At 38.4% G+C, this 14,975-nt stretch overlaps 1 protein-coding gene across 1 annotated transcript; it reads right to left on the reverse strand.

The window, feature by feature from the left end:
* On the reverse strand, positions 360–10,097 carry LOC18779369 (nuclear pore complex protein NUP1). Its single transcript, XM_020556153.1, has 9 exons — positions 9,590–10,097; positions 8,414–8,460; positions 7,129–7,244; positions 6,376–6,577; positions 5,926–6,228; positions 5,563–5,652; positions 4,741–5,490; positions 3,584–4,086; positions 360–2,723 (listed from the first exon to the last, which is right to left on the reverse strand). Exons 1-9 carry the CDS (start codon positions 9,858–9,860, stop codon positions 1,079–1,081), a joined length of 3,927 nt encoding a protein of 1,308 aa, XP_020411742.1. The 5' UTR covers positions 9,861–10,097; the 3' UTR covers positions 360–1,078.

Consider the following 14,975-nt stretch of genomic DNA (forward strand, 5'->3'; position numbering starts at 1 on the left):
TTTTTTATTTTTTTAAAAACAAAAAAAGAACTAGTCATCTGCCCTAATATTGATTACAGCATGGCTTTTTAATTTTTGCTAAACATTTAGTTTGATGAAATTCTGGATTCCAGGCCAAACTCAATCTACTTATTTCAAGTGAAATTCTTAAAATTTTCAGCTCTTTCTAAATATGCTGTCAGGTTTATATAATGCCTTAGACAAAACTGTAACCGGGAAGAGAGCACTAAGACAGAAAAATATCAGTTACCAAAACTTTTCTCAAAATGGAATCACTAAATGAATGAAGGCCAGTAATGGAACAAATTATGCCAGACACATACAAATACAGCACAATTGGGATGAACGATGTTGAAATCTGCTTCCCCTCTAGCATTAACTCTTTTCAATATCAGTCAACACCAATATAAACATGAAATGCGAATATGCTAGCATCAGGCGTAGCCCTTTTGCACACGTAAACACAAAGCAAAAGACACATTCTTACAACACAATCATTCAATGCAAGCAAAACACACGATACCTAAAATAAATGCACAATATATTTATTTGGAAAGAAGCTAATTTGATTAAGACCCAAGTAATGTGCTCACTGCTGCATCATGTATCCCCTGCCTCCTGGGAAAAATCAGTAGGCGGCCAGCAGATAAGCTTGGACACATTCACCGCTGTTTCCTTTTATGTTACAAAAAGCAGAGTACACAGAAAACAGTTGCTAACACAATTGCCCAGCCAGAAAGCCTAATACCACCTACACTTACTAATACAAAAACATTCACCTACTACATGTACTAATACAAAAGCATAAATGTTCCGACTACAAACTGGTATAAAATTGTGAAAAACCTCTCATTCCAACCACGAAAATTTGGCTCGATTGTAAAAAGAAAGAGGGAAACAATATATATGTAGAGCAAACAGAATAGTCTGATCTTCCTAACCACAGAAGGAAAATTATACCTTCATCAGTATCGGACCAGCAATCTCTTGTATCTAGTCTTGCATATTAAAGTTATTCACCCTCATACAGAGAACAGAGAACAACCACCACACCACCCACATTTTACCACTGATGCTTTTACTTCTTCCGCTGCCTGTTGTGTTTAACCTTCACAATTCTTCGGTTAGACTTGTCACCACCAGCGCCCAAAGAGAAGCTGCCCCCTTGACTTGCACCCAAACTGCCCGAAGCCTGAAATGGTGAAGGGTTCTGTGGGTTGGCTAGATTCTGTTGGCTTGAAAATTGGAAGGGATTCGCCAATGGGACTGCAGGTGTAGATCCAAATACATAGCCAGACTCTGGGTTTGAAACAGGCTGTTGACCAAACACAGGCTGCTGACCGAATACTGGGACTGTAGGCGTAGATGCCTGATTAGTGTCTTCAGCCATGCTGTCTACAAAGTTCATTTGATCATTATTACCCGAGGAACCAAATGGAAAAGCAGGATTTGGGTTCCCAAATGCAGGCTGTGATGGGGCAGTACTAGCTGCAGATGAAGTGAATGGGAACATCGAAGTTGAGGATGCGCCATTGGATGATCCAAACATCATAGATGCCCCATTGGCATTTGTAGAAGAAACTGCAGAAGCTCCAAACGATATAGGTGCGCTGTTTGTAGTAGCAGCAGCAGTTGAGGATCCTCCAAAGACAAAAGGCTTGTTACTAGGAGTAGCAGCAGTCGAGGACCCTCCAAATAGAGTAGGTGCAGAAGTAGCCAAGGATGCTCCATACGACAACCCAGCTGACAAAGATGTTGTGGAAGCAAATGCAGGAGACTTAGAGGATTCCCAACTGGAACCAAATATGCCAGGAGCAGTACTGCTACTGGAGTTGGCTTCCAATGAGGGAGCAGAAGACCCAAGTCCAGTACTTGCACCTGAACTAAACAGATTAGGAGCAGAGGTTGAGCCAAACTGTCCAGTACTTCCAGACAACCCGAATGATGGTGAAGCAGCTGATGATGCAATTCCAGTCTGCTGGGAAATAGGAACAGATCCACTGCCAGCACCAAAACGAGTACCCTGGGACTGGTTAGCAGCAGACGTCGTAGCAGCACCACCACTAACCAATCCAAACATACCACTCCCTGTGCTTGGAATGGCAGCAGATGTGGCAGCAAAAGAGGTGCTGCTTAGATTACCAAAGCCCTTGTCTTCCTTGTTCTTTCCTTCAAAAGAGTCTAAGGAAGAATTTACTGGGACTGGTGTAACTGCAATTGAAGCAGTGGAGGATTCAAATAAATTAGGCGCAGCTAGCATTGAAGGTGCTGGATTTGATCTAGGAACATTGGTACTGTTGGTGGTTACTGCAGTTGAAGCTGTGGAGGATTCAACTTTGAAATTAGGCACAGGTGAAAATGAAGGTGCTGGGGCTGAGCTAGAAACATTGCAACTGTCGGTGGTGACCGCAGTTGCGCTAGCAATGTTGTTACCACTGTTTGTGTTGGCAGTGAGGGTCATGCTACCTGATGAATTTGGACTTGTCAAAAAAGCTGAAGGAACAGAGGGAGAAAATGGAGGGGTTGACCCATTATTTAGGCTTGAATTATTGGAAGGGGTGCCATTGGAGAATATGCCTGTGGTTGATGATGCTGATGATACAGAGAACAGAGCAGTTTCAGATATCCTAAAAGAGACTCCAGCATTATTCTTATTATCAGCTTTATCTGATTCAAGTGGTTTGAGTACAGAATTTGTTGCAGCAGCTACAATGGCAGATACACTGCAGACGAAAACATTCATAAATAAATAAATAAAACAGTGCTTTTTGGGTGAACATAAAAATTAGTAACACCACTACAGAACAAATGATTGAGATTTCCACATGATACCACTGATTACATTTTGAAACGAAAGAGAAAGATTTAAGAGCTTCTATCAATCACCACCCATCAAAGGAGCAGCCCCTAAACCCCCTTTTTCAAACCCTAAATCACCACATAGCCACCAGTACTAGATCTACCCTGACCAAATGAAATTCTGGTGGGGAACAAAAGTACACAAGCATTAAGGCAGAAGGAAACCATAATTTTAAAGGTATTCTAAGCACTTTGTTCCCTCTGTTTTAACTTACCACAGTACAAATGTCTTCAATTGTCTTTCATTCTTTGCTAATAAATAAATGCTTTATCTATCAATATTGCATTATTTTCGCTAACTGCCTTCACCACTAGGAAAGAAGATTGAAAATATAAATCCAAAAACGGATCACACGAGAACTCACGCTGAACTATACGAAGGTTCCAACAGACGATAGCTTAATTTTTCATTGCCACACTAAGTGAGCACTTGAAACTGACATTTACAGGCAACCCGCCTTCGTGGTATTAGGCCATAAACTACCTTCATGGTCTTCGGACATGCATATCCTCTACCAACTGAATGATATTCATACAGTTCCGATCAATTTGCCCATTCCTTTGAAGGAAAATCCGTAAGAAGCCTAGGTTTGTTTATACACTTCAATCTCTTTTTATAAAGAAAAAATAAGCAAAAGATAAATGCAGCAAACAAGGGCCTTCAACAATACTTTTCAACAATAGGAGAATATTAAAAAGAAAATACGCAAATTATCATACGGACCTGCTTGAGCTCTCAGGTTTGGGGACTGAAAAGGCACCAGATTTTACGTCAACAGATTCACCAACTGCAGGTGACGAAGCGAAAGCAAACTGTGGCTGTGCAACTTCGTCAACACTCTTAGAGACATAGTTAAACACAGGAGAAGCTGCATCTGAATCCTTCATTGAAGTAACTTTACCCCCAAAGTTAAACATTGAAGGACCAGCATTTGATTCTTCTGGTGGAGCAACTTTATCATATGTAAAGGATGGCTGGGTAGATACCATCTTGCTGAATGACGATGCACTAGAGCCGATAGTGTTGGAGGATGGCTGGGTAGATACCATCTTGCTGAATGACGATGCACTAGAGCCAATAGTGTTGGTGCCATTCTCAGCAAGCACAGACCCATCAGAGAAAGCTGGAGGCTTCTCCAGTGTAGCAGTTGCAGTACCAATACTGCTCTTCTCAGTCGAGAAAGTCTCCACCATAGAATTGTCATCATCATCCAGCTCAAGATAATCCTACAAACCATACCCATAAGGTTCAAATATATCACAGGATAAGGAATTCAATAACAAAGAAATTAACAATATTCATTTGCTAAACATTGAAAGAAATATTAAATCTAGTAAGATTTTCAAATTGGAAGTGATGGAATCTAAATCAATTCCTGCATGAAAACAACCCCCTCATAAACTTGATCTATTTGATCAGCAAACGCTTACTATACAAATCATCTATGAATTTGTAACAAAACCCAACAGCTAGAGAATCTTATAATCTCAAATGTAAAGCCGCCCCCCCCATCAGTAGCTACTATGATTTTTTTTTTTTTTTTTTCAAATTTGGGGATACCTAGAAATCCATCAATCTGCTTTCAGGACGCAGCTATGAAATTGGGCCCAGCCCTACAGTCTTTGCAAGGCAGAAAACACTAGGAAATAGCTAGGTAGGTACCTTTTGGGGTTTACAACCTCAGACCACATGGGCCTGACAATTCCAACTAACCCAAGTTGGTGTATGTGCTATGATCAAATTGAAACCAAAATTGGTTATATCATGTCACTCACATTTCAGAGCAGTATAAAGAAGAAAGTAGAAAATTAGGAACTTAGTTTAGTAAAAGACCCCAAGATTATCGGGGAACCATGGATGATAAGAAAGCAAAACTATACCTCATGTGCACTCATCCTGAATGCCCGTTTCTTTTGTGGAGGATGAACAGCGTTTGATGCAGTAGAAACTGCAGTTTTAACATTTGGCACAATATCCTTCTTTTCTGCTGTAGAATCTTCACCATTCATTAGTATAGCTGAACTGTCACAAGGAGCTCTAATTCTCAATGGGCCATTTTCTTTATCCTTGTCCTCATTTTCAGAGGTGAAGTCTCGAGCATCTGGTATCAATCGATCAAATGATACATTCAACTTAGAATTACTCTTATTATTATGGACATTATCCATAAATTTTGACGAATCCGCATCCTCCAGGCTTTTCAGAGCCTGACCACGTAACATGGATGGTGAAAGCTTAGTTGGCGATTTATCTCTCACAGTATGTAGATTGGTCTCAGATGGTTTCTCTTTAGGGGAGACCAACTTATCAAGCTGCTCCAGAATTTTGGAAGCCATCTTGCTGGATTTTGAGGGAACAGAAGAGAAACTTGTACTAGGAACAGCATTGTCCCCATTTTCTGACAATGCGTTATGCTTAGGTTCACCCAATGATAGTGGCTTCCATATTGAAGATGGTGGATTTTGAGCAGCCTCAGAACTTATTCTAGTCCCGCGAATAGAAGAAGTAGTGCTGTATACTGGTGAGCTCAAGCCTCTTGAAGATAGAAGATTAGGTTTTTGACGAATTCTACGAATAGGACCAACAGATCCTATGTCATTATCTAAGACTGAAAATCTGCGTTTTAAGACCTACAAAAGAAAAAAACAATGAATCTGGATGCAATAAGTACAAAATAAAGTAGTAATCTTCAGACTTCATACCCCTTGTTTAGATCCAGAAGGTTGGCTTTGCTCCGATACAGACTGAGAAGACGACGCCCCACCATAAGCATCAACTGTGGACCCAGCACCCTGAAGTACGAGCAAAAGAAAATGTAAGAGCCTCAATCCCAATAAACATTAAAAACCTGAAAGGAACTGTAGTCCTTTTCTTACACCCAGAAATCCCCCAAACCCACTTTGCAAATAAGACGGTGAGGCACCCCGCCGAACCCTACAATGCAGGAAACTCTAGCAACTCGATAAATAGGTTGAGGAATACAATCCACATGGGAGCAAACAGGCCTAACCACTCAACTAAACCCTTGTTGGTTGAAAGGAACTATATTCTCATAGCAAACAAACCTTGAATGTTGTAGTTGTGCGAACTCGAGAGTATGGTGTTCGAGCCATATTGTATATAGCAGATCTGCCTCGCGATCTAGGGGTCACAAAACCATTTTCTTGAGCCCCCCCATTGCCAGAAGTCCATGGCACAAGTGACATCATTGGTGATTTTGACTGAATTGGTAGACTGCTCAAAATAGGTGAATCTTCATGGTGTGCTTGACCTCGTAAACCTAACATTGATGGGGATACTTTTGAAGGCCTACTGCCCATGTATGCTTTTGCGAGCTCTGCAGGTGAAGCAACATCTTCATGAAGGACCTGAAGACATTTTGAACCACTAAATGTCAAAAAAGTGCCAAAGTTCAATATGTTACTATTCCACAATTATTTTTAATTAGAGAGTAGCAAGCATGGCTTTCACAAACTCATCAACCCAGTATACAAATGGAAAGCAGGTTATCATACACTTGTATTGACAACAGGGTTTGAAACAAGACGGCTCTCAATCCCATTTTTGTCTTGCACTGGAGTTTTAAGAAATTCCTCCTTTTTGTCATGAGAAACCACTGGCTTTGAAGGCACCACTTCCGACCTTTTCTCTTGATTCTCAATTGGTATATCAACAGTTCTTGAATGCAATAACGCTGTCAATCGATCAATTTCAGATCTGCAGATGTGATTAACATTCAACTCACAGTAAGCACATGTTGCAAGAAAACAAGTTCTAATCCCCACAAGAGGCATGGACGAAATTATAACTGATCTCTGAAATTATAAATGCATACGTCATAACCCATCCCATTCAGAAATTTCATTCAAAAGTTCACCTCATCGCCTCTTCTGCCACTCTCTCTCCCTCTATCTCCCTTTCCCTCTATCTCCCTTTCCCTCCCCGCTCCGTCACCCTCTCCATCTAACTTACCCACACAGGAATACTGGTGTAGAGAAATTAACCCTTCCAATTAAATAGAGCATAGAATTACAGCACCCACCAATATTTATAGTAATTAAAATATACAAAAAACACACACACACATCACCATATAAATCATTCGCTTTGCATACCAGTGACTGATAGACACAGTTTTCCTGATGTACGGCTACATTTAGATTATTATAAGTACTTTCTACGAAAGATTAACAAAAATATACTACCTAGTGCTAGTACATAATAACTTGTCCGGGCCAAACAAAAAAAGCAAAAATATAAAAACTTGCCTGGTAAAAGTTTTTTGCTCTAAAATTTGTTTGAGCTCAGTGAACTCGCCTCCATCAGCAGTAGTACTTGGACCAGCACTCTGATCAACTGTGCCTTTTTGCACTCCTGGAGGATACTGTACAACAGGCATTACATACAGAAGACATATCAAGATGATTTACATGCAGAATAACATTATCAAAACCATAAAAATAAAATGATAAACCTAAAAATTGAATTTCATTGAAACTTGTTCAGCTTAAAAATATATATAATAGCACACCACCATAACTCAATTAAAATAATTTTTAATTGACAAAGGACTAAAGAAACAATAATTAATTCTCATTCAATGGGTGCATATTGGCCCAAAAATATAGTTTGCCTCATGCAGCCACTCGTGGCTTTGGGTAACAGAAAGAAACTCTCAGGAAACAGGGTACGAGACACATGCACTAAGTTTCCTTTTTAAAATCTCATTGAACAGTAACCCAGATGCTTTACGTCGGTGCATTTCTAGACAACAGAATAATTATTAGCAACATAAAATGTGGATCTGTAACATGGACTACTCTTATACCAAAAAATAAACATGGATGAATAATTAAACCAAAAACAAAGAAAAAATTGATTAGATCAACCAACATGAACAGGTTCAACAAGTATTGACTCACTTCAACCGACATGAATTCCACAAACTGAGCAGTTTGACCGGTTAAAATGTCCATCCCTATTCAGCAACGAAACCAGGATGTTTTCTTCTTCTTTTTTCTGTCAGTTTTTTTTACTCTATTATGTCTTTCTGTCTTAATTTCTTGCGATTACAAGCAGTTTTTTCTTATCAATTCTAGACTTTATTAATGGACCAACTAGATACCAAGATCATGTCTTCCAACAGAACTTTAGCCAAATAAACCCAACTGCACTTATATTTCCTTAACCCCCTAAATTATTCTAACACTCGACCAAGAGGAAATTAGAGCGCCAAAATTCCTGTTCACCTAACTTTCTAATTTAAAACTATGATCTTACATCAATCATCAAAATTTGTAAATGATGGGAAGTAAAAAAAAGGTTGCATGCTTATAATACTCAAACATAGGGCAAAACGTAGATCCAAGTGTCATGTACTGCCTACAACTCATAATTTCAGAAAAGAATACTGTAATGTTACCTACAAACAGAATGTTTAACACAACATGAGTATAAAGCTTAATAATAAAATAAAAAGGTATGGGATCCCAGTTACTAGAACAAAGCACGCTGAGTGCAAAGAATAGAAATATACAACCCCTTTACACTTACCATGGTAACATCTTCTTTGCCCTTGATCCTTACTTCATGATTTACCCCTGGTAAAGTAACAGAAGATTAAATTCATGAATAATTGGCAAAGAAACCAACAAAGCAATCACAGTCCTTTTCAGAGAACAAGACAGAAGGGAGTTCATGATAGCTAATCATTATTCTGTTATAAATGAACTGACATCTTATAATAGAAAGTACAAGGCATTCAAGATAACATTAACATACACGCAACAACTGCGAGCAAAATAATTTGAAATTTCGCTTTCATATCTCATTCAAGAAACCAAAGGAGCCAACAACCAGCTAAAATTTAAAGTCACAACGACAGCTAAAGAAATATCATCCTATAAAGAAAGCTTCTAAAGCAAGCAATCTTATGTATTCTCAGGAACTTCAAATTTTCCCCAAAACCCAAATCTACAAAGGAAAAAATACGGGTGATATGGCAGTCACAAATAAAACAAAAAAACTAATCAAGGGAGAAACTTCAACAGGCTCTTTCGGATAAAGTTCAACTGGCTCTTTCGGATAAGACACCAATACCAGAGACTGTATGAATGCAAAAGACGATGTACTATCAAGCATCACTCTTAAAAGAAGCACACCTGACTCATACCAATTTACATGTTAAATAACTAAACCAGCAGTAGAATATAAGGGGTGCAAGGACTTTATGCCTTCCTCCTATTAAAAATAAAGGATTCATATGTCTTCCAAATATGGTAACTGTGCATGCATTATTTGAAATTCAGACCCACTCGAATTTAGGATTCGGTCAATTACAATTTCAATCGTTTATCGTTGAACATTCATGTCCTAACAAGTTTCTCCTGAAGACCCCACAATTATTATAATGAACATAATGAATTCGAGATCTGATATTCCACAACACAAAAACAACTTGCATAACCCAACATGAAGCAACCAACTACCCAAATTCAACCCTCACACACTGGCCCCAGGAAATTAATTGTTAAGACAAATTGAAACAAAATTAGCTTTGAAATCAGCAAAAACATAACAAAAGGCGTCCCAAATAAAGAAACCCCAACTCCCACATTTGATTGAACAAAGCGCCCAAAACTTAGGCCTCAACTTAGGTCACAACTAAGAAACCACAAAAGCCATTAGCATAGTAAACAAAGGTAGTCTCGAGAGCAGAAAAAGCCGAACCTGTCGAAGGCGACTGAGGCGGTGGAAGGCGTTTGCGAAAGACGGAGGAAAAGAGGCGGTGGGCGCTGTAGGAGATGAGCCGCTGAGCCGGATCGACGAGCTTCGAGAGCCAGCCATCGTTGGCAGTGCTAGGGTTTCGCAGTGACGTGGGCGGCCGATCGTATGGCGTCGAATGGGAGGTCCTTCGAAACGGCGTCTTCCGAAACTTGCCTCCCGCTCCCATTCCTTCATACGCCTGCTTCTGCTTCTCTTCCCGCGCGGCCGCCGCCATGAGAGAGAGGAGAGAGAGAGAGAGAGAGAGAGAGAGAGAGAGAGCGCTAGGGTTTCAAATATTTTGGGAGTAGAGAGAGAAAGGGATGCGACAGCAAATTAGGGTTTTTAATTGCACCGAGGGCGTGGAATTGAAAGGGGTCAATATGATATTTTACCAAAATAAAATTATTTGTTGTCAGGCGCGCGCGCGAGAGAGAGAGAGAGAGAGAGAGAGAGAGAGAGAGAGAGAGAGAGAGAAGAGAGAGAGAGAGAGAGAGAGAGAGAGAGAAGAGAGAGAGAGAGAGAGAGAAGAGAGAGAGAGAGAGAGAGAGAGAGGGAGGGAGACGAAAATTGGAACGAGAGAAAATTATCTGACAGGTTTCCGATGTCATCTTTCTTTTTTATTTTATACCGGCGAAGGCTAAAACTAAAAAGGGAAAGGAAATTCCCAAAACCACAAAAATGTTGAATTTTTGTAATTATTTTTCCTCAATTTTTAATTCCGAAAGGGAAACCATTAAAATGTAGGACTCTTTATGTGAGAGAGAAAAGTTCAAAAAAAGAGTTTTTTTTTTTTTTTTTAAGAATTTCAGAAAAGAGTTTAAGTTCTATCACATCATATGATTGTGAAAAATAGTTAAAAATCTATATATATAAACGCAAAAGTAAATTTAGGTTTTAGCTACAAAATAAATTTCACTTTTGGAAAAAACCAAAGTTTTTTCAAAAAAGACAGAAAAACCTCTCAACTTTCAAACTAAAGACATGCAAATGTAAAGGATTCCTTAGGAAATCCAAAAATAAATAAGAGCAATTTTGTCTATTTTGGCTTCTTTTAAAAAATTTCTCTCTCTTTGGCCTTTTCCAAAGTCTCCCTTAAAGCATAGAATGGTAAACCTTCAAAATACCAGAAAATGTCTTTGGTTAATGCAAACATTAAGAATTGAAATTATTAATTAAATGAAGATAATATGGTAAATTCACACTTTTTCATATTTAAAAAATTAAAATTAAAAGAAAATTCAGATAATGAATCCTATTTTTATAGAACACAACTACTCATTAATTTTTTTAATTCTAAAGTAAATTTAAATTATTATTTTTTTAAAAAGCCTCTTGCAAGAGCATAAGCGCGTGCAAAGAGGCTAGTAAATTTCAAATTATGCACTCTTTGATAATGACAAAAAATTTAAGGGGAAGAAAGAATGCAGGATAACTATTTTGAAGTACTTAACAATCCCCTTTTCAAATTATAGGTAAAGTAAATTTCAATGTTGGCTTTAAACTTTTACCTATGTGGATACGAGAGAAAACAAAGAAAGATTGTACTGGCATCGAATATCAAGAACCAAAAAATTGACAAAACTCTCAAATTTAATTGAAAATAAGCAAAAATATGGGAGGAAAATCCTAGTTGACAAAGGAATAACAAACCAAAACTAAACGAAGAAGGAAAGCACAAAATTACTAAAACACAAATTTTGAAAACTTAAAGAATGTCGTTAAATCACAGTACAATGGTGTGATTTTCTTCTAAACGACATGGTTTTCACCCAATACTAATATTGGAGCCTCGCAATGTTAGAAAATTCAAGATCTATTATTAAACAAGTACCACTTTGTTATAAAACCAAAGAATTGAGGAGAGAATTTAGAAGCAAGAAAAGAACCCTTGGATTGGTTCCTCTCTTCAGTATTATATCTCCCATACATTACAAGGAGGGGTGAACCCTTTTGTAGGCAAAGTCCCTTCCAACATGTGGTGGGCTCCACCTTATCACCTTATCATTTACAACACTCCCCCTTGGAGACCACAAATGATACGGAATATGCCTCGTTAAAAACCTTGCCAGTAAAAACTCAGTGGGACAAAAACTGGTCGAAGGGAAAAAGAGTACATAACCATGTGTAACATAAAATTCTGTGTATATTGACACGCGTGCGACACTGCCTCGTTAAAACCTTGCAAGGAAAAATCCAGTGGGATAAAAACCTGGACGAAGGAAAAAGAGTACAGTGTTTGAAGATCTTTATTGATAGCACGCTCCCCCTGATGCTTGGCAAAATATCTTTAAGTCATACTGTTGATCATCTTTCTGAATATCGTAGTTGACACTGCTTCTGTGAGTCAATCTTGAGCGACACTGCCTCGTTAAAACCTTACCAGGAAAAACTCAGTGGGATAAAAAAAAACTGGATGAAGGAAAAAGAGTACAGTGTGTGAAGGTCTTTATTAATACCACGCTCCCCCTAAGGAATATCTCCCCCTGAAAACTTCATGACTAGCTTTTTCCAGTAAGCGACCATAAAAATTTTCATAGTATCATCCCAAAGTGGTGGTGATGGAGCTGAGCCCTATCTGGTCCAGTATACTTCTGGAAAAAACATTTAAGTGTCCAACGGATAATCCTCAAAAAAATGTTTCAATACTTTCTTAGTATAAGCAAGAATCTCGTTGGCATAATGCTCGATCTTTAAGTCGAGACAAATATTTCTTGAACTCTTCAAAAGCTTTAATGTGTTGCAAACACATTATAATCAATATACTCACTGATGCAATTTATGCACATTAGCATTGAGTACAGATTTTGTGCTTCAGGCACATGTCTTTCAGGGACTTGTTTCATGCAATTTCGATCCTTTCAAGGATTTTGTTTAAAAGGGTTAAACTTTATGACACATTATATAGCTTTAACCCCGCTATTTATACATATTTAGGGAATCGCTTCTGGCGACATGCTCCGTGCATTTAATAACCCTTAAAGATAATATGTTGGTCTTCGTAATTGTGCGGTAAGGGGGGCACAATTGAATCTGTAAATATGAAAAAACCCAACATTCCTTCTTTATGCCAGAAACATTGTGTCATACAAAGTAGGTATATTCCCTTTTATTCCGAACACCCAAGTATAACTTTCAGTATTAACATCTTTTGGGGTTCGTACTGTGGATTTGTTCTTTCACGTTCATTCTCATCTATAATGGAATTACCTCATTCCATTTTGGCTAATGATATTGTCGACATTTAATAATTGAACGTGGTTCCAATCAACACAGCTCATTGATGATTTGAGTAGCTACTCCAAAACCAAAAATTGTCATTCATCAATTCATGATCTCATCATTCTCATTTGCATGCGTATGCATCAATTATAAGCATTTCTTTGCTTTTGGGTACCCAAGCCACTTCAGGGGGCTTTTATGATGTGAGAATGTGGATTATAACCTCCAATGGAGCGTTATTTTGCAGTAGGGCATGGATAATCTCCATTTAGGGAGTTGGAACATTTAGAACCCATATATCTGTCATGCTGCAGGCATGCCACATATTAATACATACATGTCAATTAATTTATGGGACTTTAACCCATATAATTTGCTACGCATTAGGTGTGCACAATATCAATATTGACATGTTAAAGGATTGTCCTTTTGGGACTTCAATCCATATCATTTGCTACGCAACAGACGTGCATCATATTGATCACTGCTATACCCATATTCTGTTCTTATGGGACTTTAATCTGTGCAACGTATTATCAATGTATTTCTACTTGCAATCATACAAGCCATTCTTTTGGAACGGATTTATCTCCCCATTTGGTTACCTTTCAAGATAAAATATCAAATAAGTATATAAGCATAAAACAACACAAGTATTGCTTACATCCTTAGGTGGGAGAAACTTTTCTCAAGTATCATTCAAGCTCGTATCGGCCCAGTAAATATAATGTAGCGCTTGATGATCTAGTTATATCCTGCAAGAGCAAAATTACAACTCTTTTGCCTATGTCAAAACAAATAACCCTCAGAGTTAGGATCACTTCATGGATTCTTTCTTCAGATGTTCATTCTAAAGAAATAAAATCTCTTATGAACAGAGAGTTACAAAAAGAGAAAAAATGCAAAAAAAATGTGATATTGATTGCAAGATAAGGCAAGCAATCAAGGAAGGAAGCTGGTGGGAGCGTCTAATAAGCTCTCATTTCTCCTAGTCTAGAAGGACCTCAGGAGATTAGAGCATAAGGTCGCCTTCACAGTTCCCTGATGTGGCGGAAACGTGATCAGGGATAGTCTCGCTTCCTGAATGGATGATCAGAGATAGTCTTGCTTCTCGGGCATATTGAGTGCTCACTGATAAGAAAAATAAGTAGATATTGCATCACTAGGTATGGAGAAAACTGGATGTCTTCTGCAAAGAAAATTTCGTTAGTAACACATTTATACACAAATAAGAGAAATAGGTAGAACCGGTGAATTTCAAATTAACCATAAGAAAATTGCGAGATTCTCGGGGCACTTTTGAAAAAGTAGCTCCGTGAAATCTGCAAAGCAAGATCGGCTTTGACGAAAATAATACTTGAAAACGCCGAAAGTGCCGACAAACATTAATGGAGGCAGCGTGAAGTTTTGGAATCTAGAAAAGAAAAAGAGAATATGGGGATCTGAGATAATATTGGGGTCCTGGAAACTGTAGCCATATTTCCTCCTATAGATATTGCCTTTGCAAAACTTGATTCGAGCAACTGCGTTTCAACTCAACTTCCTTCATTTTATGAAACTTTAGTTTTTCTAAGACTTTCTTCGAAACCTTCTTAAAATGGCTTCCTCTTCTTCCAGCCCAAATTATTTCAATTTAAATGATGCTCCCACAACAACCAGTGACGCCAATGGCTTCTAGCATTCAGAGTGCTGCTTCTGTTTCTAACATGGCTGATCGTTTGCGTGCTAGAGCAAACGAGGTTCAGAAGCTAACAACTGAAAATTCGTCTCTTCAAAGGATGCTTCATGAGTCTCAACAGGAGGTTGAGAAACTTAAAGGAGAGAATAATGCCTTGTTGAAACTGGTGAGTTCGTACTCTGTTGATACACTGAGAAGGCTATACATGCTGCAGGTCTCCAATGAAAGAATTTTGGGAGACCACGAGAGGCTTATGGCTAAGCTTACGAGGTGTTGTCCTCTTCCATCAGAGGCTTCCAGAACATGATGTAATTTTATAGATTTTACAAGGCCTGCACATTCATTGCAGGTGGAAAAAATCTATCTGTTGTATGCTCCTTTCCTGTTATAATAATTGCACACATTCTTAAATTTGCACCTGTGGTTTTTATGTCTTTTCAAAATGACGGTTTG

Source organism: Prunus persica, chromosome G2 (genome assembly GCF_000346465.2).
Source record: "Prunus persica cultivar Lovell chromosome G2, Prunus_persica_NCBIv2, whole genome shotgun sequence".
NCBI lineage: Eukaryota > Viridiplantae > Streptophyta > Magnoliopsida > Rosales > Rosaceae > Prunus > Prunus persica.

Coding starts and splice junctions, on each gene's coding strand:
- LOC18779369 (XM_020556153.1), bottom strand. CDS start 9,860: ATGGCGGCGGCCGCGCGGGAAGAGAAGCAGAAGCAGGCGTATGAAGGA. Junction 6,578..7,128: donor GAGCAAAAAACTTTTACCAG/GCAAGTTTTTAT, acceptor TCACATCTGCAG/ATCTGAAATTGATCGATTGA. Junction 5,653..5,925: donor GCACAACTACAACATTCAAG/GTTTGTTTGCTA, acceptor CTCGTACTTCAG/GGTGCTGGGTCCACAGTTGA.